Below are 20332 nucleotides of genomic sequence, written 5' to 3' on the forward strand. Positions count from 1 at the left end.
TTTCTATATTTGAATAAGTAATGCCCAGATATGTTTGTATTTCATATTAAAACAAGACATTTAACTGTATTGGGTTCCAACAGTAAGATTTGTGACCGTCTGATTTCCAGAAAACGAGTTCTTGCAGATGACATCTGACACATTGTGGACATCTTCTGTCGTGATGACTAAAAACAATCATCTGAATTTTGTGAAAGTGAGACAACATTTGACCGTATACAGTCCAGCTGTAATGTAGGGTGCAAAAACAAGAACCAAAAACGACTTGCTAGTCACCTCTGATAAATATGGAAACTTCCCCTAGCTATGTATCAGTTTCATGAGTCAGGACTTATCACTTAAGACTATTATCATAGAAGAGTGCTAAATATTACATGGACACTACACCAAACCACAGCAGATAATGAATACATATTTATTACATTGTATCAACAAACACATCAACTAAACTTGCTAATTTATTCTGTACACGTAGATAAAACTAAAAAGCAGCATAATAACTCAATTAACTATTACGATGCTCATATTCTCTCAGATTAACTAAAACATTAAAATCCAATTAAGAGCTATTGTACTGGTTTCTATGTGTACCTTATAAATTAGCAGGTTTATGGGTCAAGTTGTTTTTCTATCGGCAGCAATAACTCGAGAGGTAAAATAAAACAAGCATGGTACTATAAATGTTATTCAAGAGTCATTGTAGAAAAACAGGCCTGATTCAATTCACAACTATGTATAAATAATAGACAGAATTGAGCGATTGGTTAACACATCACCCAATGTAAAAGGAATGGTTCACTTGATATAAAATATCCAGTATTCATACTTGGAATGTTCAAGAAAATGGATTGATGAACTTTTAATCCCCGCCCCCTTCTTCTGTCAAACAAGTTGGACTGGTTATGCAGTCAATGAAAATATATACTGCACTGTAATATAATACAAGAAAACTGAAACTGAGTAAGCACTAAAACAAACAATACAGCTAACTGTCTGACAAGACATCTGTAAATTACCTGGAATTAAATTTTGATGTGTGGGTGTTTCAATCTTAAGTACAGATGTCCAAGAAAAAATATGGTGCTCTTAAAATCTCCCCAAACACAACTAAAATGTTAGTGAAGCACTGGGAAAAAGGACATTTGGCACATCAAAAAAATAAAATAAAAATAACACACAAAAAAAAAAAGCTCCCTGGAATACAAAACTACATACAAAGCATTTGTAGCTACTTTCCAGATAAAAACTGAAATCACACAAATACAGTTCATTTTGATATGTGTAACAACCGCGGGGTAAGAGAAACTCGAATACTATAAGGATATGACACACAGAAGGTGCAACATCCTTTGGATATAAAACTAAAAACATTTTTTTTTGCAGGGCATGCCTCACAATCTTCTTTCCCGATCTCTCTAGTAATCAGTCCCATCATCCCTGTACACCTGCTCCTCCTCCTGGTAACCCTGGTAACCTTCATCTTGGTAGTCTGGGATGTAGGTTCCACTTGCTCCATTTTGTTCATCTGTGACTTCGCCGCCCTTGCTACAGTACTTGGCGTCATAGATCTGCCGGCCCAGGCCAAAGTTCTGGCCGCTCTGATTGGCTCCCTGGCTGTAGCCCATCTGGAGGGACATGGTGCTGTTGTCGCACTTGTCCGTGGCCAGTTTATGGTCGTAAATGGCGCGTCTTGTCCCTGGCGCGGTCATCCCAGCCTGAAAGAAATGCATAAAGAAATGCACGAGTAAGCTCTCAAGAAAACCAGTGTCATTTTTTCCATTTGCTTGACTGCGTTGCTCACTGATGACAAGTGTGCGCTTCATCAAAAAAAAAAAAAAAAAAAAAAAAAAAAAGTTCGGCATATCCCTTTATACAGGACTCAACATGACATCCTTAGCTCATGGCAGAGGAATGACAGCCCCAAGGAGTATTTTCCAGTTGCATCATTTTATGACGTGTTGGGAATAACTTCCCAATACTGAGACTTCTCTCCCAGGCGTACACTATCAGACTGACTGACCTTCATTTACAAACTAAATTGTAATACAGTGGATCGGACTGACTGACCTTCATTTACAAACTAAATTGTAATACAGTGGACTGGGGGAGCCCAAAAATAGCAAAAATCTGCGTAGAATTGACGGCCATTGAAATGCATTGGGGTGGATGAAACCCCCAAAATTCTTTAAAGGTAAAAAAACAAAAAAAAAAACAAAAAACAAAACACTGATTCAATATGGGGAAGCGGGCGAATAACAACAAAATATTCTATTTTAGTTTCATTTTTACCAATCAGATTTTAAATTCATTCTCAAGGCCAGTGAGCCCTTGATGATGTCAGCATATTTCCATCCTCTCATTGGTTGGTCACAGTAAAACTTGTTACAGCCATCTTCAACTAGCAAAACACATCCGTAGCAATCTGCACACATTGATACATTTAATAAATCAGCATTTCTGGTGAGCCTACAGTTTTCATGTTTTGGGGTTAAAGTTATTGGACAAATATTGATTTCGAACTACTTCTTTCTATGGCATTGATGGTTTCTAGAATTGCGGAATGATAGTGTTGTTATCAATAGTTGTTCACTCTGGTAATTCTCCACGACTGCATCTTCCCATACCTGGCTTGCCCCCTTGTTGGTTCCCATTTGCAGACTGATGGTGGTGTTGTCCATAGGGGCTAGCATTTGACTTTTGGGGTCATACAAATGCCTCCTGGTGCCATATGCATTCATACCTGCCTGGCTGGCACACTTGTTGGTCCCCATCTGAAAAGGGCAAAGACAAAAATACACAATTAAGAAATTATTGTTTATTTACTCCAAATGAATGCAGCTTTGTTCATCTATCTAGGGTTCAATATGTGCCCTGGCTCAATCAAGGTTGGGAAACACGGATTTACGCGTCAACATCGCCTCACAGCATTAGGCAAACAGGCATTCAGTGCATTTGGCAAAAAAAAAAAAAAATTGTCCCATCGACTTGAAAAGATAAAGCAAATGTAAAAATGTCAGTAAGGTGTCACAAAACGTCAAGTTCAGAGCGCCCTCATTTATCTGACATGCTTCTTTGCGACAAAAGCAGTAGTAACAACAAAGAGAGCCTTAAGAAGCAGAACAATGCACAGCTCTAACAGACAAGTATGCAGCGACATGAGATCATGCCAAACTGTGCTTTCACAACAGTTTCACCCATGTAGCCTAGCACCATCCACCATATTCACTAGGGGACATTTTACAGTAAGGTGTTTTTGTTTTATAATATGTGAGGTTTTTCCATCTCAGTGAATGTAACCTAAGGATTTCCACATCAATTCTCAGTAACTAATATCGGAATTCATTTAGCATTTGTTGTAATATTATAGGTGTAGTTTGCAGTATTGTGGAACTGTATTGTTAAACAATACTACTGGCTCTAACATTTTAGAAAAAGAGTTTAAAAAAAAAAAAAAAGCAGAGCGCACTCAGGGCGATACAGTACAGTTCTACCCTAACAAACTAAAACAATGAACATACTAGAATAATACCTCTCTGTGAGTGTCAATTCATCTTTGTGAAGGCAGCGTTTTTTTTTTAATTCAACTCTTGTATTGGATGTCATGATTGTGCAAGTGTAAACAGTTATCGTGTACATGTGTCAGTCTACTGTGTGAATATTGCTGATTAGATAGCTAGCTAGCTAGATAGCTAGCTGGATAGATGGCTGGATAGATGGCTGGATTTTAATATACCAGCAGTTGTTAGTGTCTTCAACAGAAAATGATGTGTACCTGGAGGCCAATCACACATTGTCCAGCCTTCATCTTCTCCTCATCAAATGTCCTCTTCTGCTTGTCTGCATATTTCACGCCAATGTCGACCCGTGACTGGCTGCCATTGGTCTTGGCCTGCACGAAGGTCACACAAACAACAAGGCCACGGCGCATCACTTGATAAGTTATCATTTCAGCTGTGCTGGGAATCACACGCCATTCGATAGTGCTGTTCCAATGTTAGTCCCTTATATAGTGCCCTCAACGTATAAAATACAGTACATCTTGAAAAGTAGTGAACGACCTATGCTAGTGACATAGGTTGTTGTAATTGATAGCAAAAAGCAATATATCCCATGATGCATTACGCAAAGAAAAAAAAAAAAAAAACAAAGGAGAAAAAAATGGCAGACTGCGCTTTGTTTGTAATCATATTGTAAAATACAAGATAGCATCAATACATTGTTTTGGTCCAATATCAGAGTTCATTGTTAGCGATGATGTGCATTAAGTTTAGGAAGGTCACAAACCGAATTCCAATAGTCACACCACAGAACAGAAAGAATGTCTGAGTATTATTGTATACTGTGTTCGAATGTGTTGCTGCCCCATGTTTGATCAAGTATCCGCTAGTTGAAGGTTTATTATCGTAACATCTACGCTAATTTCCTTTAGCCAGTCTATGGTATTTCACATTATATGTTAGCATTAAGCTAGCGGATTTTCATTAGACAAAAATGACAATATGGTTGAACGTGTTGGTGATTAAATATATGCTTGCTTCTCCTTTGTCAGTTTTGCAGTCAACTTCAAAAGGGTGTGACAAAACGCCTGAAGCAAGCACACTTTGCCTTATATTTGGATAACAGCGAGGGAGAGCATGAGAACAGTGGAGTATTTCAAAAGTGCATTTTAATAAGTTAGTGTTTATTTGCTCAATATTTATTCCGGAAGGTCTCCCAGCTGACGTTGATCCAGTAAGTTTAATTATGGGGGGGAAAAGGAAAAAAAACAAAAAAAAACAAGGACGTAATTAACGATGACCCTGAGTAGTGTGCCGGGACTAATCTTGTTTTAACTGATGAGTGAACTGTCAAGGGATTTTAAGTGGATTATTTAGTGGACTGTAGAGTCCACTATATAAAAATCCCTAAAAGGTGAGTGCATGACTAGGAAGACAACCTCTCTATTTCACCGAGCTGCGCAGCCAGACAGAACACATTCAGTGCACACACACACTCCCTAGAACATGTGACAGTGACAGCATTTCACAAAGGCAGTAGACGACAGCAAAACACCGACACTTTACCATGCTCGCCAGCGCCAGCAGCGTGGTCTGTAACTGCGTCTTGTTGCCGTTCTCAAAAAGGTCGTTGGCCTCAAAGGTGTCATGGGGCTTCATGCCGTACGCTTTGATCGCCGAGATGAAGTTGGTCAAGTTCTCCAACTAAAAATCAAAATGAAAGAATGAAGGTTTTTATTCGAGTGTCTGGAGAAGAGCAGAATGCAGGAGATCATGTTAACAGTATGAATGTTGATAACATAAGTGTTTTTTTTGAAAGATATTTATAATTGCACTCATTAGACTTCACTTACCAACCTGTTTTGGTTATTTTGGCACTCTTAGAAAATCACACACACACACACAGACTGGCACACACTCAAAGTGTTAAGCGCCTGAATAATAAGACAGAAATGTATATTGCTGTCTTGTTTTCATTGACTCATCTTCACTGACTCATTGAAAAACTATTTGTGGCACTTTAAAATTTGCATTTAAATGTCTCTGCTATGCTAATTTCTTTAGCCCATCTGTGGTGTTTAGAATGATATTGTACGTTAACATTAAGCAAACATCATTTCATTAGGCAATTTCTTACAGATTGAACACTTTGGTGTTGAAATAATATATAATACTCTTTTTTACAGTAAACTTCAAGTGGGAGTGACAAAGAAACACCTTGAAGCGTGCTTTATATCACAGCAATACACTAACGCTATACAGTACAATTGGAAAATATTCGTAAAAAATACAAAGTTGGTGAAACAAAATTTTCCAAGTATCGCAAGAGGCAACTGTGTAATTGACACAATTGACATCACCACACTCTCATTAATACAATAATTCATCATCCACCCACTCACCTGATGCCAGTTGAGCTTCGAGTGGTTGATTGTTTTCACAGAACCAGGCCGGAGTTTGTTAATAAGCCTGAGTGAGAATAAAAATGTATTGAAGCGTCTCAAAAGACGATGACAGGGGAGTTTTTGTCATCTCTGCTTACTGGCACAGAATGACTCCACTTTTGAGGCCATTCTGGAAGTCGGGGCCAATGGATTCGCCGGTCAGATCCTCGATCCAGATCCTCAGCTCCTCCTCCTTCTGGAGGTCATATTTCATTGCAATCTGTCCAGGAAGATGGGTCAAGAGGCCATTAGAATTCCTTGGGAAGTGATTTCCCCCCCCCCTCCCTCCTCATTTAAAAGTAGTTCTCGTCACCAAGTTGATTGCTTAAGTCAGGGCAAAGTCATAAAGATGTATTCGACACAGTAAAAGCGTGATAACAACACATATCTTATGACTCTTAAGTTTATTATGACTGCATACTGTTTTTCACGGTCACCGGCACATATATACATATATATATACATATATATATATTTATTATGCATAAATATTTTGGTCTTATACATTAGTCTTACAATACAATAAAGAGAAAAGGATCATAAATTAACATGAAAAACCATTTATATATCCAGTTCATTTAGAGTTGTTAACTTACTAACCACTTTTCATTCTTTTCACTCCGACTGTAACCCCTCCCCCCAAAAAACATCATTGTGTTGTATAAAATTAAACCTGTTACTGTTCCATTTGATAAGCTCTTGAAAGCTTTGGATTACTTTGTCACTTTGTGACCTTTAAAATTTCAGGAAATTAAGAAAAACGATTTTTGCCCTGATCTCCCATCAGCTAAAGATCATTTCAGGTCCACCCCCCCCCCCATAATTTCCGATCACGTGATGGGATCGAGACATCCCTAAACGATATAACTTCATAAAATTCAACCAAACAAGTATGGCAGCAGCATAAGTCAGTAAGTCATGTTTCATGAAACAATGATAAAGTATGTAAACATGTGGACTGCATTTATCTAGTAAACACTTTATAAGTATTGTTTGACTACATTGAGATGTCAATTTCAATTAGACTGATTGTTCAGCCCTACTTTATTTTAAACTCTTAAAAGTAAAAGGTGACGCTGACTTAACACAAACCCCCACATACAAGAAAAGATATCCTGTTTACTAAACTGCTCAACTCTCCCCAAAGTAAAAGGAAAGCGGAGCGGCCGAGCGGGGTGCACAAGGTTTTGTTTTTATAACAAGTTGAAATCTTTTCATTCTCCATGAACGAAACGTGTTGCGTAGACATAAGGGAACCATTAAGGGAAGCGCAATAAACATAGAACAGGTATCCTTCTCTTCTCTCCACCCCCACCTCTGTAGTGAAGAATAAAACAAGCTGTCAATCTCCCTCAGAGACCCAAAGGAATTGAGAGTCAGCCAAAAAATAGCCGCAGACACACAAATTTTACTGGCGTTTGGCTTCCAGATGTCACGGTTCAGGAATGCCTAAATTACATCCTCTTCATTCATTAATCCCCTTATAAGAAAACAAACAGTGGCTATTTTAATTGCCCTCAAAGAGCCCTACAAATGTGATTTCCAAAGACATGTTGAATGTGAGGAATGGTACGAATGTGACTCCTAATAGCATTTTGGATGCAGTCGGAAACTTGTCAAGAGGGGCTTCAACAAAAAAAAAAAAAAAAAAGAGGGCAGAGAAGGGAGTATAGAGAAGTTGAATTCCTGACATTTTAGAGCGTAACTGCGACGTCATTGATGGCAGGAAATACCAGTCAGCAGCAATAGGCCTCCTCCCTTCAAGGTTGCAAGCAGTTTAAAGGTCTTTGAGTCTGTGCACTTTTGGGGAGGACACAAGTTTATTTTGTCCTACATAAACAATGCACAAATGCACAAGGCGGGTCTAAGTGGAGCTTCCTTTTGGATGAATGACGTCTCTAATTATAAGCAGTTAATCGTGGGTACAAGGAGTACAAGGAGAGGATTGCCATTAATCCAATCCACCCCTCTCCAAAAAAAAATACTTTATAAATTACGTACTGTAGCATTTATGCGTTTGACCCCCTGGCTTTAAGAGGGGTAACTTATACGCCGGGGTACTGCTAAATCACTTAACTTACTGTGATGCCCTTGCATGTGGGAAAGGAGAGCACTCCTGCAATTTATTTTGCCATTTATTGAACAGTAGAAGTAAGAAGGGTAAAAATCAAACACGAATACTCTAACACAGGAGCTGCGGTCAGTCACAGCTTACGCCCAGACAAACAAAGATGCCAGTCCACCAGGCCCCGCCTCTTAAAGGCAAATATCCAACAGGGACACTAGAATATGTTCATTATTTTCTATACATTGTACGCATGCGGTGTCTTTTGTATTCAGATGCATAACGAGTTTTTAAAAAGTGTTTATTTTTAACGCATGTGGGGGGCAGTCTTGTTTTTGTTATCATTATTAATCTATCTTATCTACTGCATTGATCTCTTATCTACTGTAGCAATCGATCTTCCTATCTAAAATGCCAAGAGTATATTAGTATTATGCAGTCAACACGTATAGCATGGTGGTAAAGAAATGTTATCTTCAGGATCTGCTTTGGTATTTTAAGTGGATCCGGGTGCTCGTGGGGGGGGGGGGGGGGGATTTTTGTACACTTTCTCCACACAAAACGCACTATTTCTCTCCAGAAGTTTCCAACAAGCAAGGTCATTTGGGAGACACATTCCACACTGGGCCCTCATTCAAATGCATGGGCCAAGCAAAGAAAAAAAAAAAAGTAGTCGGAAAGGATGGGGCCCACCAAGAAAAGTAAAGATCGGGACTTTTAAATATGAAGTGGTATACATTTTCATGACTTTTAATGAGAATAGAACTATAATTGGTCGGCTCTAATGGCCGAATTGCATTATGCGCTAATGTGAGTCACAATGCAAACGGCAAATCTGCGGAGAGGCTCGAAAATGCTCGAAAGTGATTTTTAAAACTGCCACAACGACACTTGCCGGAGAGACAACGCCCAAAGTCCGCTTTGTGCACACTCTTGCGCGACTTTTTATTTATTTAAGAGTACTAGTTTGATGATTTCGTTATTATCAAACCCATCAAATCATTTTTGCAACATAATCGCATATCGATTTTAGCCAGCTAATTCATTTAATTAATTAATTAATCTTTAAAATATGTATATATGCAGCAATACCTTTTATACCGTGTAGACTTTATTTTCCCATCCACCTCAACTAAAGAGGCGCATCAAAATGGAGGCTCCGCAGACGTGCGTACCAAGAAAAGCGCAAAAAAGACTAGAAGATGCGCAAAAACTTTCATGCAACTTACACCGATTTCATTTTTACAGCGAATAAAACAACTTTACGTACCTTGTTCCTGACTTCCGCGGTTAAGCCGTAAGATGGACCTTTGTTGAAGCTCATTGTGAGGATTTATGTGCCAAACGGTTGAAAATTTTCCGTTCACGACTTGAAAAGTGAGGAAAATAACTTGGCCGTGGCCGGAGGTTGGACTAAATACTTCCTTTCTCTTTGACCGCCGCCAATTAGAAAGCTCTCACGGCTTCGTCCAAAGAGTAAAACTTGGAGAGACAAGAGGTTTCCCTTCTATTATTATACTTTGTGGCATTTCTGGAGAACAAGTTAAAGCAACAACGTTCTTAAAAACTGGACCATTTCTTTCATGATTTGTGTTATGTTTGCAATAAATATAGGTAATATATTATCATATAACTTGATTGGTCCAGCTCAACCATCAACAGTACACTTTTTATGAGGTACTTTATTTGTCATATCATATCATGTATTTTGCTATTTGGCGCCATCATACTGAAACACCTGAAAAAAACATAAAAGTATTTCAAAAATATTGCTGCTAGTGTAGATGGATGGATAGAAAATTAGGAAAAGAAACTAATTTTATTTGAATACTAATTAGATTTTAGTATTACCAGTACTCCAGTTACAGTAACGGGGATGCAACTCACGCTGTGGTAACTGCTATGTTAACTAGTCAAGACAAACTGAAGTACGTAATAATGATTTAAAAAACGATATTAATGTCTTCTTTTCTGATAATATGAGTACCGCGGCGTGACACACTCAACTACATCTGAAAACATTGGGGGGCGGAGGGGGAGGGTGAAAAATATAAATAGACATACTATAGGTCTGCCCATGGTTAGAGTAAATCAGCTCTATGATGAAGTGTCATGTGACGAAGACCGGACAACAGGTTAGTGTGTGTGTTTTGTTGGACCTGATTGCAGCGTTTGATAAGGTGGACCACAGTATTCAGTAGGTTTATTTGCAACACCCCGTGGCCATCAGTGGTAGCACTCTAGAGTAGTTTAAAACCTATTTGGCATGAATGAATTTTGTGGTGATCCACAGGGTTCAATTTTGGGGCCAATGCTGTTTTCATTGTATTTGTTGTATTGCAAAGGTTCCATCTTAAAAAGCATGGTATTTCCTTTCATTGCCATGCAGATGACAGTCAGATTTATGTCCCACTAAGCCTCTCCTTTCAATATGAATGTTATTGTTCAATTTATGTTACGAAGGTAAAGAAAAATTGCAATTTTAGGATGCCGTAATCCCCTTCTTTTATTAAGTGTGAAATTTATCAAACGTTGGACATTCTCTATCTTTTACACGCACTTTCCTCCCGGCTTTATTGCTCCGTAGTAACAGTCTTTGTGGCTAAAATAATCACTGCAAAATCCTATGACGTATTATTTAATGTGCAAAATCTTCAATACAACGAAGCCTCAAAAAGTGACGCGCAATATGGCGAGGGAGGACTGTATGATTACTGTCAGAGTTTGGGGCTCCGTAAACTGAATAGACCGATACAGTATACATGTGCAGCACCGATAACTATCTTGCCCTAGTACTTACTCTTTGTGAATCGATCCCAAACTCCTCCTCCCTCCTTTCATTTGTTAGGTGCCGATTGATATGAAAAAGTCCATATATGGCAGGAAACCTCCCGAATTCCTGAAGGGTAGGAGCGCTACTGGGGTCCCTCCCTGCATACCAGAAAGTTGGACTTCAGCCGACCCATTTTTGTCGCACGTTCTTGACTCACTGTTGTAAAAAACGAAGCGCATCGAGCAATTGAGCTGACGTAATGTCGGCGCCACATCCTAAACTACCAAAGCACAGGAGGCTGCATGACTACTTTTTCACAAGTCACGAACAGAGGTGCCAAAGTACTTACACTTTACCTATGTAGAAATATACACACACTTATGTGAAAAACGGAAGAAAAAAATACCTAGTAAAAGTAGAATTACTTTTTCTACTCCTGTAGGTAGAAGTGAAACACCCGTTTTGATAACTTTGCAAATAGGAAAAAAAAGTAGCCGTAATCATACAACTTCACTTAATTGGTGTGCTAAAGCCCAACACACTTATAATACAAGAAAAAGTCTACAAGTAAAAAGATACGTTTTGCTGAGCTTAATTTACTATATAGTTTGCTGTTGCTACCTCTATCAAATGCACTGATGGCTAGCTTACAGCCAATCAGAGTGATCAATTGTCGCAGACGGCCGACGCCATTTTGCATAACTGCGCTACATGGCTCATTCTTTCAAATCGTATCTAAAAGTCACAATAACACAAATATCTTAAAATACATCACATTTCTAACTATTACTTTTTACTTAGGTTTGTTCCTTCTTGTATTATGAATGTGCTGGGCAATATTGATATATACCTAATCGATTTCATGCATGGTAACAATATAGTCTCCCTCTCTCTCTCTCTCTCTCCGCCTCCCATCAACAACATTTGTTAAGGGGCATCACACTCACTTTCTCGCCTTGGGCATCATCTGTGCTTTGCATTTCGCACGCCACTGAATGTATCTCTGTTCATCTATCGGTGCCAGATACCAAGAGTCACAGGCAGCACAATCAAATGCTCTTTCAGTAGATGCCAGAAGGTACATAATTAATTAACCTGTTTATCAACTTTCGTGCTATTTTGGTTTGTTTCCCAAACCCTAACCTCAGATGACTAAACAGGACCTGTTGTCTTTTGTTTATCAGCGCGTTGCACAATTGCACATCAAGCTGTCAGCGGTTTTGTGCGCACAGTCCCTGATGAAGAGCTTAAGTGGAGCCTTGACTAACAACTGCCTGTCGGGATGTTTACGTACACAATCAGCCGCTGGTGACATCATCCAGGTGTGCACAGGCCTGATTCAGAGTAAACACCTGAGGGGAAAATCACGACTCATCCTGCTTTGTGTCTGTGAGAGGGTGACGTTAGTTCATTGACTCGGAAGTGACATGCAAGCTACTTTATATGCAGGCTGTTGTCATTTTGGAGATGTTGAAAGTAGTACTTGTCAGTACGTCAACTTCAAAAACTTTGAAGTTGTGCAACCCTTACCTGTGAGGCACAAGTACTAGTACAGTCTTGTCCTTACTAGAAAATTACTTACTATCTAGAAGGGAAAAAAAACACTACTAGTGCCACTTTTGGCCTACTAGTACACTATTACATCTTACTACAAGGTCCAACTGGTAGGCAGGTTTCACACAGTAGGAGGCTCTTGGACCCTACTAGTAGCACCAAAATGTCCACTATAGTAACTTGTTTGGAGAAATGTAATACAGTCGTGAAAAAAAAAAAAAATGATACCAGTATTCACTCTGGAGTACCCACCGATACGGAATGCCAAAACCCCTAGTACATTTGATATATACAATTTCATTTAGCATGACAAAACATTGTAAACAAGATAATTCGCTGACGATAAGTGCACTGAATCGGCATACTAGTGTGGGCAAAGCCATGGACCCTAAGTGGGATGAATGATATCAAAGCCATATTGGGCATATTTGACATCCTTGATATTTATTGAGCTTAAGGTCATACTAGTACACTAGTAACGACAAAAGAAATTCTATTAGTGCACTGAATTGTCTTACAAGCCAGATCAAACAGCATACGTAGAAGGACCTGGATGCTGGATATCAAGGCTATCAATAAATGTTCAAACGGCTTTCCATACGTCCAAACGGACAAAGTGCACCCCCTTCTGGGCGAGTTCATCACACATTTTTGAATACTAGAAAACTCAAATTTACCCATTCAAGGATGTTACCAATCACATATCTTGAAGTTCACAGAATCCTATGGACACACAACCAAATGACCGAGATGAAGAATTAGATCATTTTATTTGTCAAACAATTGAGAGATGTTAAACACTGAACAAAGACGCCCCAGTCAAAACTCCAGAAAACATTCTTATCATTATCAATCAGTTGTAGCACTTTTATTGCCAGCTGTGGTGTGCACTTTTTCTATCTTCCGCACTTCCATCCACACAAAAATTCTCTGTACAAAAAAAAAAAAAAAAAAGACAGTTAACGATGCATATGTCACCTTCAAACTGATCACGGGATTCAGAGCTCTCTTGTGAAGCAAATGCAGATTTACAATTTACCAAAGGCACATTGGTAGGGAAGAATGAGCAAGTGCACGAGCCAATCTGACATCTAGTGTGGTGATGGTGAAGGATGAGCGTAAAGGGGAACGCAAAAATCAAAAATGCGTACTCACACAAAAATGGTGTGCCACTGGGCTCAGTCTCGGTCTCCATTTTGTTTGGCTTGACTAATTTGACAAAATACGACAGTGAGCTGAAGCTACAATCTCAAAATCTGAACAAACCACCAGTAACTGTTTCGGCATGTATTGATTAAAGCGTCTCTTGGGGTGGGAGGGGAAAAAAAACGGAATGAGCTCCATATGAACCAGAACAGAGGTGCCTTGAGATCATCTTTCCCCTTTGAAATGGCATTAATCTGTTACAGCCCCCGATACCTACCCCCATTCATTTTTGGGGTATTTTAATGAGGAAAAATAGCCCTCTGTAATATTGTACTTTTTAAAAACATACAATTATAACATGATTAAATACAACGTAAAGAATGAATCCATTTTTGTAACACTTATTTCAGTTCAATGGTCATCATTTTGCTCCTTCTCGGGTGCGAGCCCGGACGTGGCAGTAGCCATATGAACATACATGGGGACGGCGACGTCAAAACTCCCCAGCAGTAAAATTAGTTGTTCTTCACAGAGGATAAAGACTGCGACTCGACATGCATTTTATGGTTTCGGACTTTACAAAAGGTTAAGCTCTGTGGTTGTTATAAACACACATAATTCTTTTGGTTTATTTGTTAGACAGTAAAGAACTGGTCAAGCACTTTTTTTTGTACAGATGCTCACTAATTCTGCCAAACTTCCGTGCTGCTTGTAAAGTGTGTCAACTGCCACCACACAGTGCTCATATCTCAAGTTTGCGCTCAAAGAAAAAGAAAGAAAAAAAAAAAAAAAGACTTGGCCGAACTACGGCTCAAGCAACTCGTAAATTGGGTTCCACGTATCTCAAGGCACCACTGTACCCAAACTAGGAGCGATTACGTAAACCGCAACATACAGTACTAACTTTGTGTAATATAAGATTTTGCTTCAAATTAGACTTTCATTTACGCATTTAAAGTTTTGGTAGCATTTCAGCGCAAGAGTTGGCATTTACAAACTTGAAAGCAAATCTTCCAAAACACTTTTATTTTCGAGTTGGAGACAGCGCAATCATGTGAAGGACTATGGAATGTTAAGCCCAAATGAATTGATGGCAAATCTGGATACAAAAAAAAATCTCTTCTTGAAACATGGTGAAATTGACAACACTGCGACGCAACACAAGATATGGAAGAAAACCAGGATGTTTATAAACATCACAATGGAAGTCCTGTAAAATGTACTAGCCAAAATAAATAGATGTGTACATGACAAGAAGTCTATAATTTACTCTTTTATAATTCACATAAAGCTTCTGGTAACCGCCAGTATTTCAGACTAGAGACACGTTCATATACTTGAACATAGATGAACACGAGTATGACGGCCTGAACAGGACAGCTAAACACCCGCCCACCCTCATATTGAACCGATCGCAGAAATCAAAAAGGTAAATACAAAAAGGGAGCAGTATTAACCCTGTGAGCCTAAAATATTGGTGACGTTTCCTGCTAGCAGGGCTCATTCTGCCCTCTTTTCTATCTTCTGAGCTAGTAGCTGCACTCTGCAATGTGGGGCCTCCATCCTTCCTGTGGCTTTCAGCTTGAAAAAATGAACACAAAAGCAGCCCTTGGTATCACAAACTCAAATATTCTTTTTAATTTCTCATCTTTTTTTTTGTTTTTGTTTTGTTTTTTTTTGTACCAAAATCTCAATCACAGATAGAGGAGGAGGCACGGGAGGGATGAGGGAGTTTAGCAGGCCTGGTTGTTGCCAAACAAAATCCTAAATGATCTCAACTGTGTAGGGAGACAGGGAAGAAAAAAAAAAAAAAAAAAAAAAAATACAGGAGTGGAAAAAGAGCCCTCAGTCGAGGCAAACGTACGGCAGGATATTCAGCTTGCTTTCATCCCCGTGAGGGTCCAACGATATGCACTCTGTCCAGTCATACCAGGTGTCCTTGGTGTCCAAACACCCGTTGACCCCGGGCCAGTGCTGGTTGTGTATCCTGTCGAGGTCCTCGTCACTGACGTCCCGACTCAGGCCCGGTAAATCTGCCGCCGGGCTATCGGCCCGCAAAACGTGCATTTGCCTCGACTCTTTCACTTCCTGTTCTTCCCTTTTCAGATACTGGGACATGAAAAAGTGTGCGCTCGGGGCCTGCACCCCGGACGAGGTGAGCACGTTGCTCTGAAGGTTCAAGTAGGACTGGATGATTTCGTTTCTGGACAGCTCCTTCCAGTTTGTCTGGTGAAAAGGATTGGGATTGGCGTTGGGGTTGGGGTTGGGGTTTGGGTTTGGGTTGGGCCCCGGCACCGTGGCCTGCGGGACACCGACTTCAGTTCTCTGCCTTGGCTCGACGGGCTCGGGAGTGGGCGCTTCCTCGGACTGAGAAGGCTCTTTATGGATGAGGGGCTTGATCTGACGCGTGACGGGGTCAAACGTGAGCCTGCGTTCTTTTAACCGGACTGGCTTAGTGGTGTCCTCTATTTTCTGGCCGTCTAAATTGACAGAGTAGTCTCTAGAGCGGTATTTCCTCCTCTTATACTCCGAGGCGGAAGTCAGCGAGCCGTCCGCGTCGTCCCAGACGGCCGTGGCCGCTTCGGGTGCCGGCCGGTGGAGTTCTGAGTTGTGTTGCGGGCGAGGAGGCGTGGGGGAGACCGAGGGGGATTCCAGTGTCATGGGTAAGTCTTGTGGGGGGCAATGGGAGGGGACCTCTGGTGAGCTCGCCCAGTGCGTTGAGGACCTATGAGAAGAGTGAGCGCTTTGAGCCGGGGGAGACGCAGGCCGGGGTAAAGGCAAGGGTGAATCCCTGGACGATGGGCTGGGGACAGATGTTAGCATTTGTGCATATGCTGCAGAGCGCTTGGTCGTGGTGTCTTGCTTTGTGCTCCTCGGACTGGTGGAAAGGCCGCGGGGACTCCTGACTTGATATGGCCCACCGCCACCGCCGCTATCATCCATTCTGGCCTGCTGCTGCATAACAGCAACCTTGATTAAAGATGAAGTGCTAGGGAGTTTGGCCACACCGGGCGAGCTGGGCCGAGGCTTGACGGCATTGACGGGAATTCTGTTGATTTTATCATTGTCAAGGTGCTCTATCCGAGATCGCTCGGGAGACGGGACGACCTCCTGGTCGGGCAGGGTGTCCGGGCTGCCCGCGATCCCATTGGTGGGCGGCGGTGAAACAGCGTTATCGTAAGAAGACAACTTGCAGATTTTTTCCGGCAAGTGCACTCCGCTGTCTCTGTGCTCCGCCCGGCGCTTGCGGCCGCTTGATTTTTCAGCCTTTGGCGAGTACGTGTTGTGAACGTCATTTCTGACTTTGACTTCAGGGACACCCTTGGCCGACAGCGAAATGTCGGGCGGCGAGGCTTCCGTCCTGCAGGGATGAGAGCTGCCATTGGTGGATCCAGGAGCGCTCGCGGCGACCGCGGGCCCAGGTTCAATCAGCTTTTGCCAGTTTCGCAAGAGCTTCTTGGCCCGCTTGGCGAGGTCTTCATCCTTGGTCTTCTTCCGTACATCGTTGATCAGCTTTCCGAGTCGGGTTTCCTAATGCAAATGTGTGTTAGGGAGAAATCAAGCTCTTACACGCCCCTTTTCCACTGCACGGCTTAGCTTTACTCGCTTCGGTTTGGGGCGCCTGGTTTTCCACCTCACAACAGTATTGCATCACTTGGTACGAGACATACTAACAACCAACAACGCAAGGATCGTAATCTCGTTCGTATTAGCGGTTGACTATTCACCCCAGCCCCGTTTCAATAGAACTCGGTGACAAGGAATCAAGTTTAAGTTTAGCCTAGCTTGTTAGCGGAAGCTTCATGGAGTCTTGGCCACATGTCAGAGATGGAAAATCCAGGTCCAGAAAGTAAAGTAAAGTGGCTTTAGCCACAGGTGCTTCTACTCATCCGGCAGGTAAACAAGCTCAGTTGATTAGAAGCACCTGACGAGGAATTCCTTGACCTCTACTCCATGTATCTTTCCGGAGGGGTTTGATCGTATTAGTATGCACGGTATAATCTTATTGCGAGAGTTGCACTGAGGCGACTGGTCATTTATTTGATCAAAGTTAAGCCACACTTTAGTTCAGCGAGTGTGTGGCGTTTGGCGCGCGTGTGCCACACGCACGAAGTTTGTGCGTGCGCGCACTTCATCATTGGTTCTTCTTTGGCTTAGCAGGCAAGCAGTCAGTGAACTAGACTCAAGAACGGTTCTTGTGCGCTCAAGTCACGCTTTGTGCTCAAACTTTTCTCTTACGCGTTTTCTAATTGTGGCACAAATCTAACGCCATAACGCCATCTGGGTTGGATTCCTGATTTTTTTTCCCTATCAAACATTTTATCGACATACACCGAAGTATTGCTAAGTCACTGGCCTTACAAAAGGCAAATTTTCTCTGTTGGTCAGAAAACTAAACAACAAAAAAAGGTAGAACCTTTCTTCCTGGTAGAGTCTACTCTCTTGGAAGTTTTGATGCTTTCACAATCAAAAAACACTATCCTGCGGGTCTTGAAACATCAGTGAAAAATGCTCTGAAATGGCTGGCATTAATGGGATCTCTGCTTTGAAATAGTTGGTAGTGAATTAAGTTAATATACGCAATTATACACATTTGGGGGGGGCTGTGTCGATTACAGTACTCACTGTATTTCAGTATTCGAAGTAGGGCTTGGTTCCTATCACCCATGAATTGATGGGATTACTGTATTTACTTCTAACCATGAGGCTGTTGGTCATGGTCAGGAGATAGATTTTGTTTAGAGGCGACAGAGGGCAAAAAGATATGACAGTAGATCTAGTATGCATGTTCATTTGTGACATTTGAAGCAGTGTATCTGCAGGACCAGTGAGCAACTAGCAGTAGTTTAAAGCATCTCACGGCACTGGCCCAACTCGGAACAGTATTCCATGCACTAGAACCCCGAAGTACATGATTTTGCTTGTACTAAAGTGTTGATAGCGAGACAAGACAATTGGGCACTGTGCAGTGGAAAACAGGCAAACCTCTACCTAGAAAAGGTGTGAACTTCTCTCACCTCAAGTGCTTCTTTGGTGATAGGATACTTCTCAAGACAGGTAATCACCTCAAGTACAACCACCATATTGCATATCTGCAATAAAAACAATTTTCATTTTTACTCTTCAAAAATATTGTGGGAATTTTGACACGCTTGTGCGTAAAATCAAAAGGCATTTGTTTTATGGACTGATAGATCGTCAGATAGATCCACAGTACTCACCAAAAAATATACATTATCGCAAGTAGGTCCATTAATGGTAAAACAAATGCCATTGATTTGACATGCTAGACAGATTGTACTAACAGCGTGTGTGTAACGGGACAAGTTAGCAACGAGCTATGTACATTAGCTTCAAAGTAATGAGAGGGTCGTTGAAAAGTAATCAGCAATGTGTCAACTGAGAGAGAAAAACTTCACTAAAGCAAACATAAAGGCGAACTTGCGTCAGAGGAGCGTGTAAAACAACAGGCAGTATGTCGTTTATTTAAACGAAACGAGACTCATTTTTAGGAAGCCAAAGTCAACCAGTGTGTGCACATTTACCTGCGTTAACATTAGCCGACCGTGCTAATGCTACCAAGTTGAGTCGGAAGGCTCGCTCTTTTCAAGCTAGCTTCCCCCAAGCTACGAGTTCGCTAGCCGCATCCAACACTTGTGTAACGGGGAAATGTAAGCGTTTTGCGGTCGGCAGCCAAACTCTTTCCCGTTAAACCTACTCGGACAATGTTTCCGAAATGTGTATGTTAACCGAGGGCGCGTTTATTCAAGTTATTCCGATGTAAAGTTAAAAATGCTACTTCCCTGCTTTGGTGTTAGGGCTAGCATGCTAACGGAGCGTGCTAACGGACTTGGAGGGTCCAAGCAGGGAAGGTGGTGGTGGTGGTGGTGGGGGGGGGGAGAACCAGCCACTGTAGCTAAATTAGCTTCCAAGCTGTCAACTCGACTACCCTGGGGGAGCCTCTCCTCCCTTTTTGACACATTCGCCATTGTCAGTGACAACCGACGACTGCGGGCCACACAGCTTTTCAAACAAATGGCCACCGAAAGCAAACACTAGACTCTGGTGCCTTAAGTTGGGAGTTTGCCGGACTTGCATGTAAACAGGCTAACGTTAGCAGCCCCCCGAGCCCCGTGATAGCCACTTTAGCTTTACTCACATTGCTCTGACTGTCGATGGCCTGCAGCAGCCGGTCCCTCATCTGCTGCGGGGTTGCCGAGACCGTTGTCATTGCCCGGAGGATGGAGGGAGGAATCCTCCAAAATGGAAACCGACAGACAATCGTGACTCAAACGCCGCCGCGGTGACTCAACGGGCGTCCGCACAGCATTTTTCTCTGTCGCCTGGAAGGTAGACAAGTCAGTCTTTTCCCCCCACCCGTTCACATGGAGCCCCCCTCCCCAGTGGTGATCATGTATGTGCTGTGTTGTGTGGAGCACAGGAGGATTGCTGCCTGCCTTGCTCGGCGTTGTGGCGACTGGCGAGACTCACTAGCAGCTGCTGGAGCTCTCAACGGCCTCGCGGTGCATGCTGGGCACTTGCTCGCTCGCTCGCTCGCTCGCTCACTCTGACGTCCGCGCCACCGACGCCGAGTAAACATCCACGCCGCGCGTGCACCCTCGCTACTCGGTCTGCCTCCTTTGTACACCACGGTACCCACCGCCTCTTCCCCCACCCACATGTGGCTAAAGTACACACACGCTGGCTGTACATTAAGTAGAAGTCATGAAGAAATTAAGTCAGAGGTGGCAAAAGTATTCAATCTTTTCTCTAAAAAAAAAAAGAGAGCCTGTGGCAAAAGTAGAAGTTTTGACCAATTGAGCGGTGGCACTCACATTCTGTACTTGAGTAG

The 20332-nt window shown here is 41.8% G+C and overlaps 2 protein-coding genes across 3 annotated transcripts; both read right to left on the minus strand.

The window, feature by feature from the left end:
• Positions 1 to 401: 401 nt before the first annotated feature.
• Positions 402 to 9426, minus strand: cnn2 (calponin 2). Its single transcript, XM_086043600.1, has 7 exons — positions 9277 to 9426; positions 6040 to 6161; positions 5900 to 5966; positions 5064 to 5201; positions 3773 to 3889; positions 2625 to 2771; positions 402 to 1715 (listed from the first exon to the last, which is right to left on the minus strand). Exons 1-7 carry the CDS (start codon positions 9328 to 9330, stop codon positions 1416 to 1418), a joined length of 945 nt encoding a protein of 314 aa, XP_085899726.1. The 5' UTR covers positions 9331 to 9426; the 3' UTR covers positions 402 to 1415.
• Positions 9427 to 13084: 3658 nt separating this feature from the next.
• Positions 13085 to 20140, minus strand: crsp7 (cofactor required for Sp1 transcriptional activation, subunit 7). 2 transcript variants are annotated; one of them, XM_086042827.1, is made up of 4 exons: positions 19972 to 20140; positions 19640 to 19823; positions 18498 to 18572; positions 13085 to 17010 (listed from the first exon to the last, which is right to left on the minus strand). In XM_086042827.1, exons 2-4 carry the CDS (start codon positions 19709 to 19711, stop codon positions 15325 to 15327), a joined length of 1833 nt encoding a protein of 610 aa, XP_085898953.1. In that variant the 5' UTR covers positions 19712 to 19823; positions 19972 to 20140; the 3' UTR covers positions 13085 to 15324. The 2 variants fall into 2 exon arrangements, with proteins under 2 accessions (XP_085898953.1, XP_085898954.1); XM_086042828.1 differs by lacking the exon at positions 19972 to 20140 and having other exon boundaries at positions 19640 to 19959.
• Between the last annotated feature and the right edge of the window lie 192 nt (positions 20141 to 20332).

Source organism: Filicampus tigris, chromosome 10 (genome assembly GCF_054856515.1).
Source record: "Filicampus tigris isolate MCC_2025a chromosome 10, RoL_Ftig_1.0, whole genome shotgun sequence".
NCBI lineage: Eukaryota > Metazoa > Chordata > Actinopteri > Syngnathiformes > Syngnathidae > Filicampus > Filicampus tigris.

Excerpts from the sequence above, each read along its gene's own strand:
- cnn2 (XM_086043600.1), bottom strand. The coding sequence starts at position 9,330 with ATGAGCTTCAACAAAGGTCCATCTTACGGCTTAACCGCGGAAGTCAGG. Across the intron at positions 5,967-6,039 it reads AGTGGAGTCATTCTGTGCCA|GCTTATTAACAAACTCCGGC; the intron begins GTAAGCAGAGAT and ends ATTCTCACTCAG. Across the intron at positions 3,890-5,063 it reads TGCTGGCGCTGGCGAGCATG|GCCAAGACCAATGGCAGCCA; the intron begins GTAAAGTGTCGG and ends ACCTTCGTGCAG.
- crsp7 (XM_086042827.1), bottom strand. The coding sequence starts at position 19,711 with ATGACAACGGTCTCGGCAACCCCGCAGCAGATGAGGGACCGGCTGCTG. Across the intron at positions 18,573-19,639 it reads CCATCGACAGTCAGAGCAAT|ATATGCAATATGGTGGTTGT; the intron begins GTGAGTAAAGCT and ends TTTTTATTGCAG. Across the intron at positions 17,011-18,497 it reads TCACCAAAGAAGCACTTGAG|GAAACCCGACTCGGAAAGCT; the intron begins GTGAGAGAAGTT and ends CATTTGCATTAG.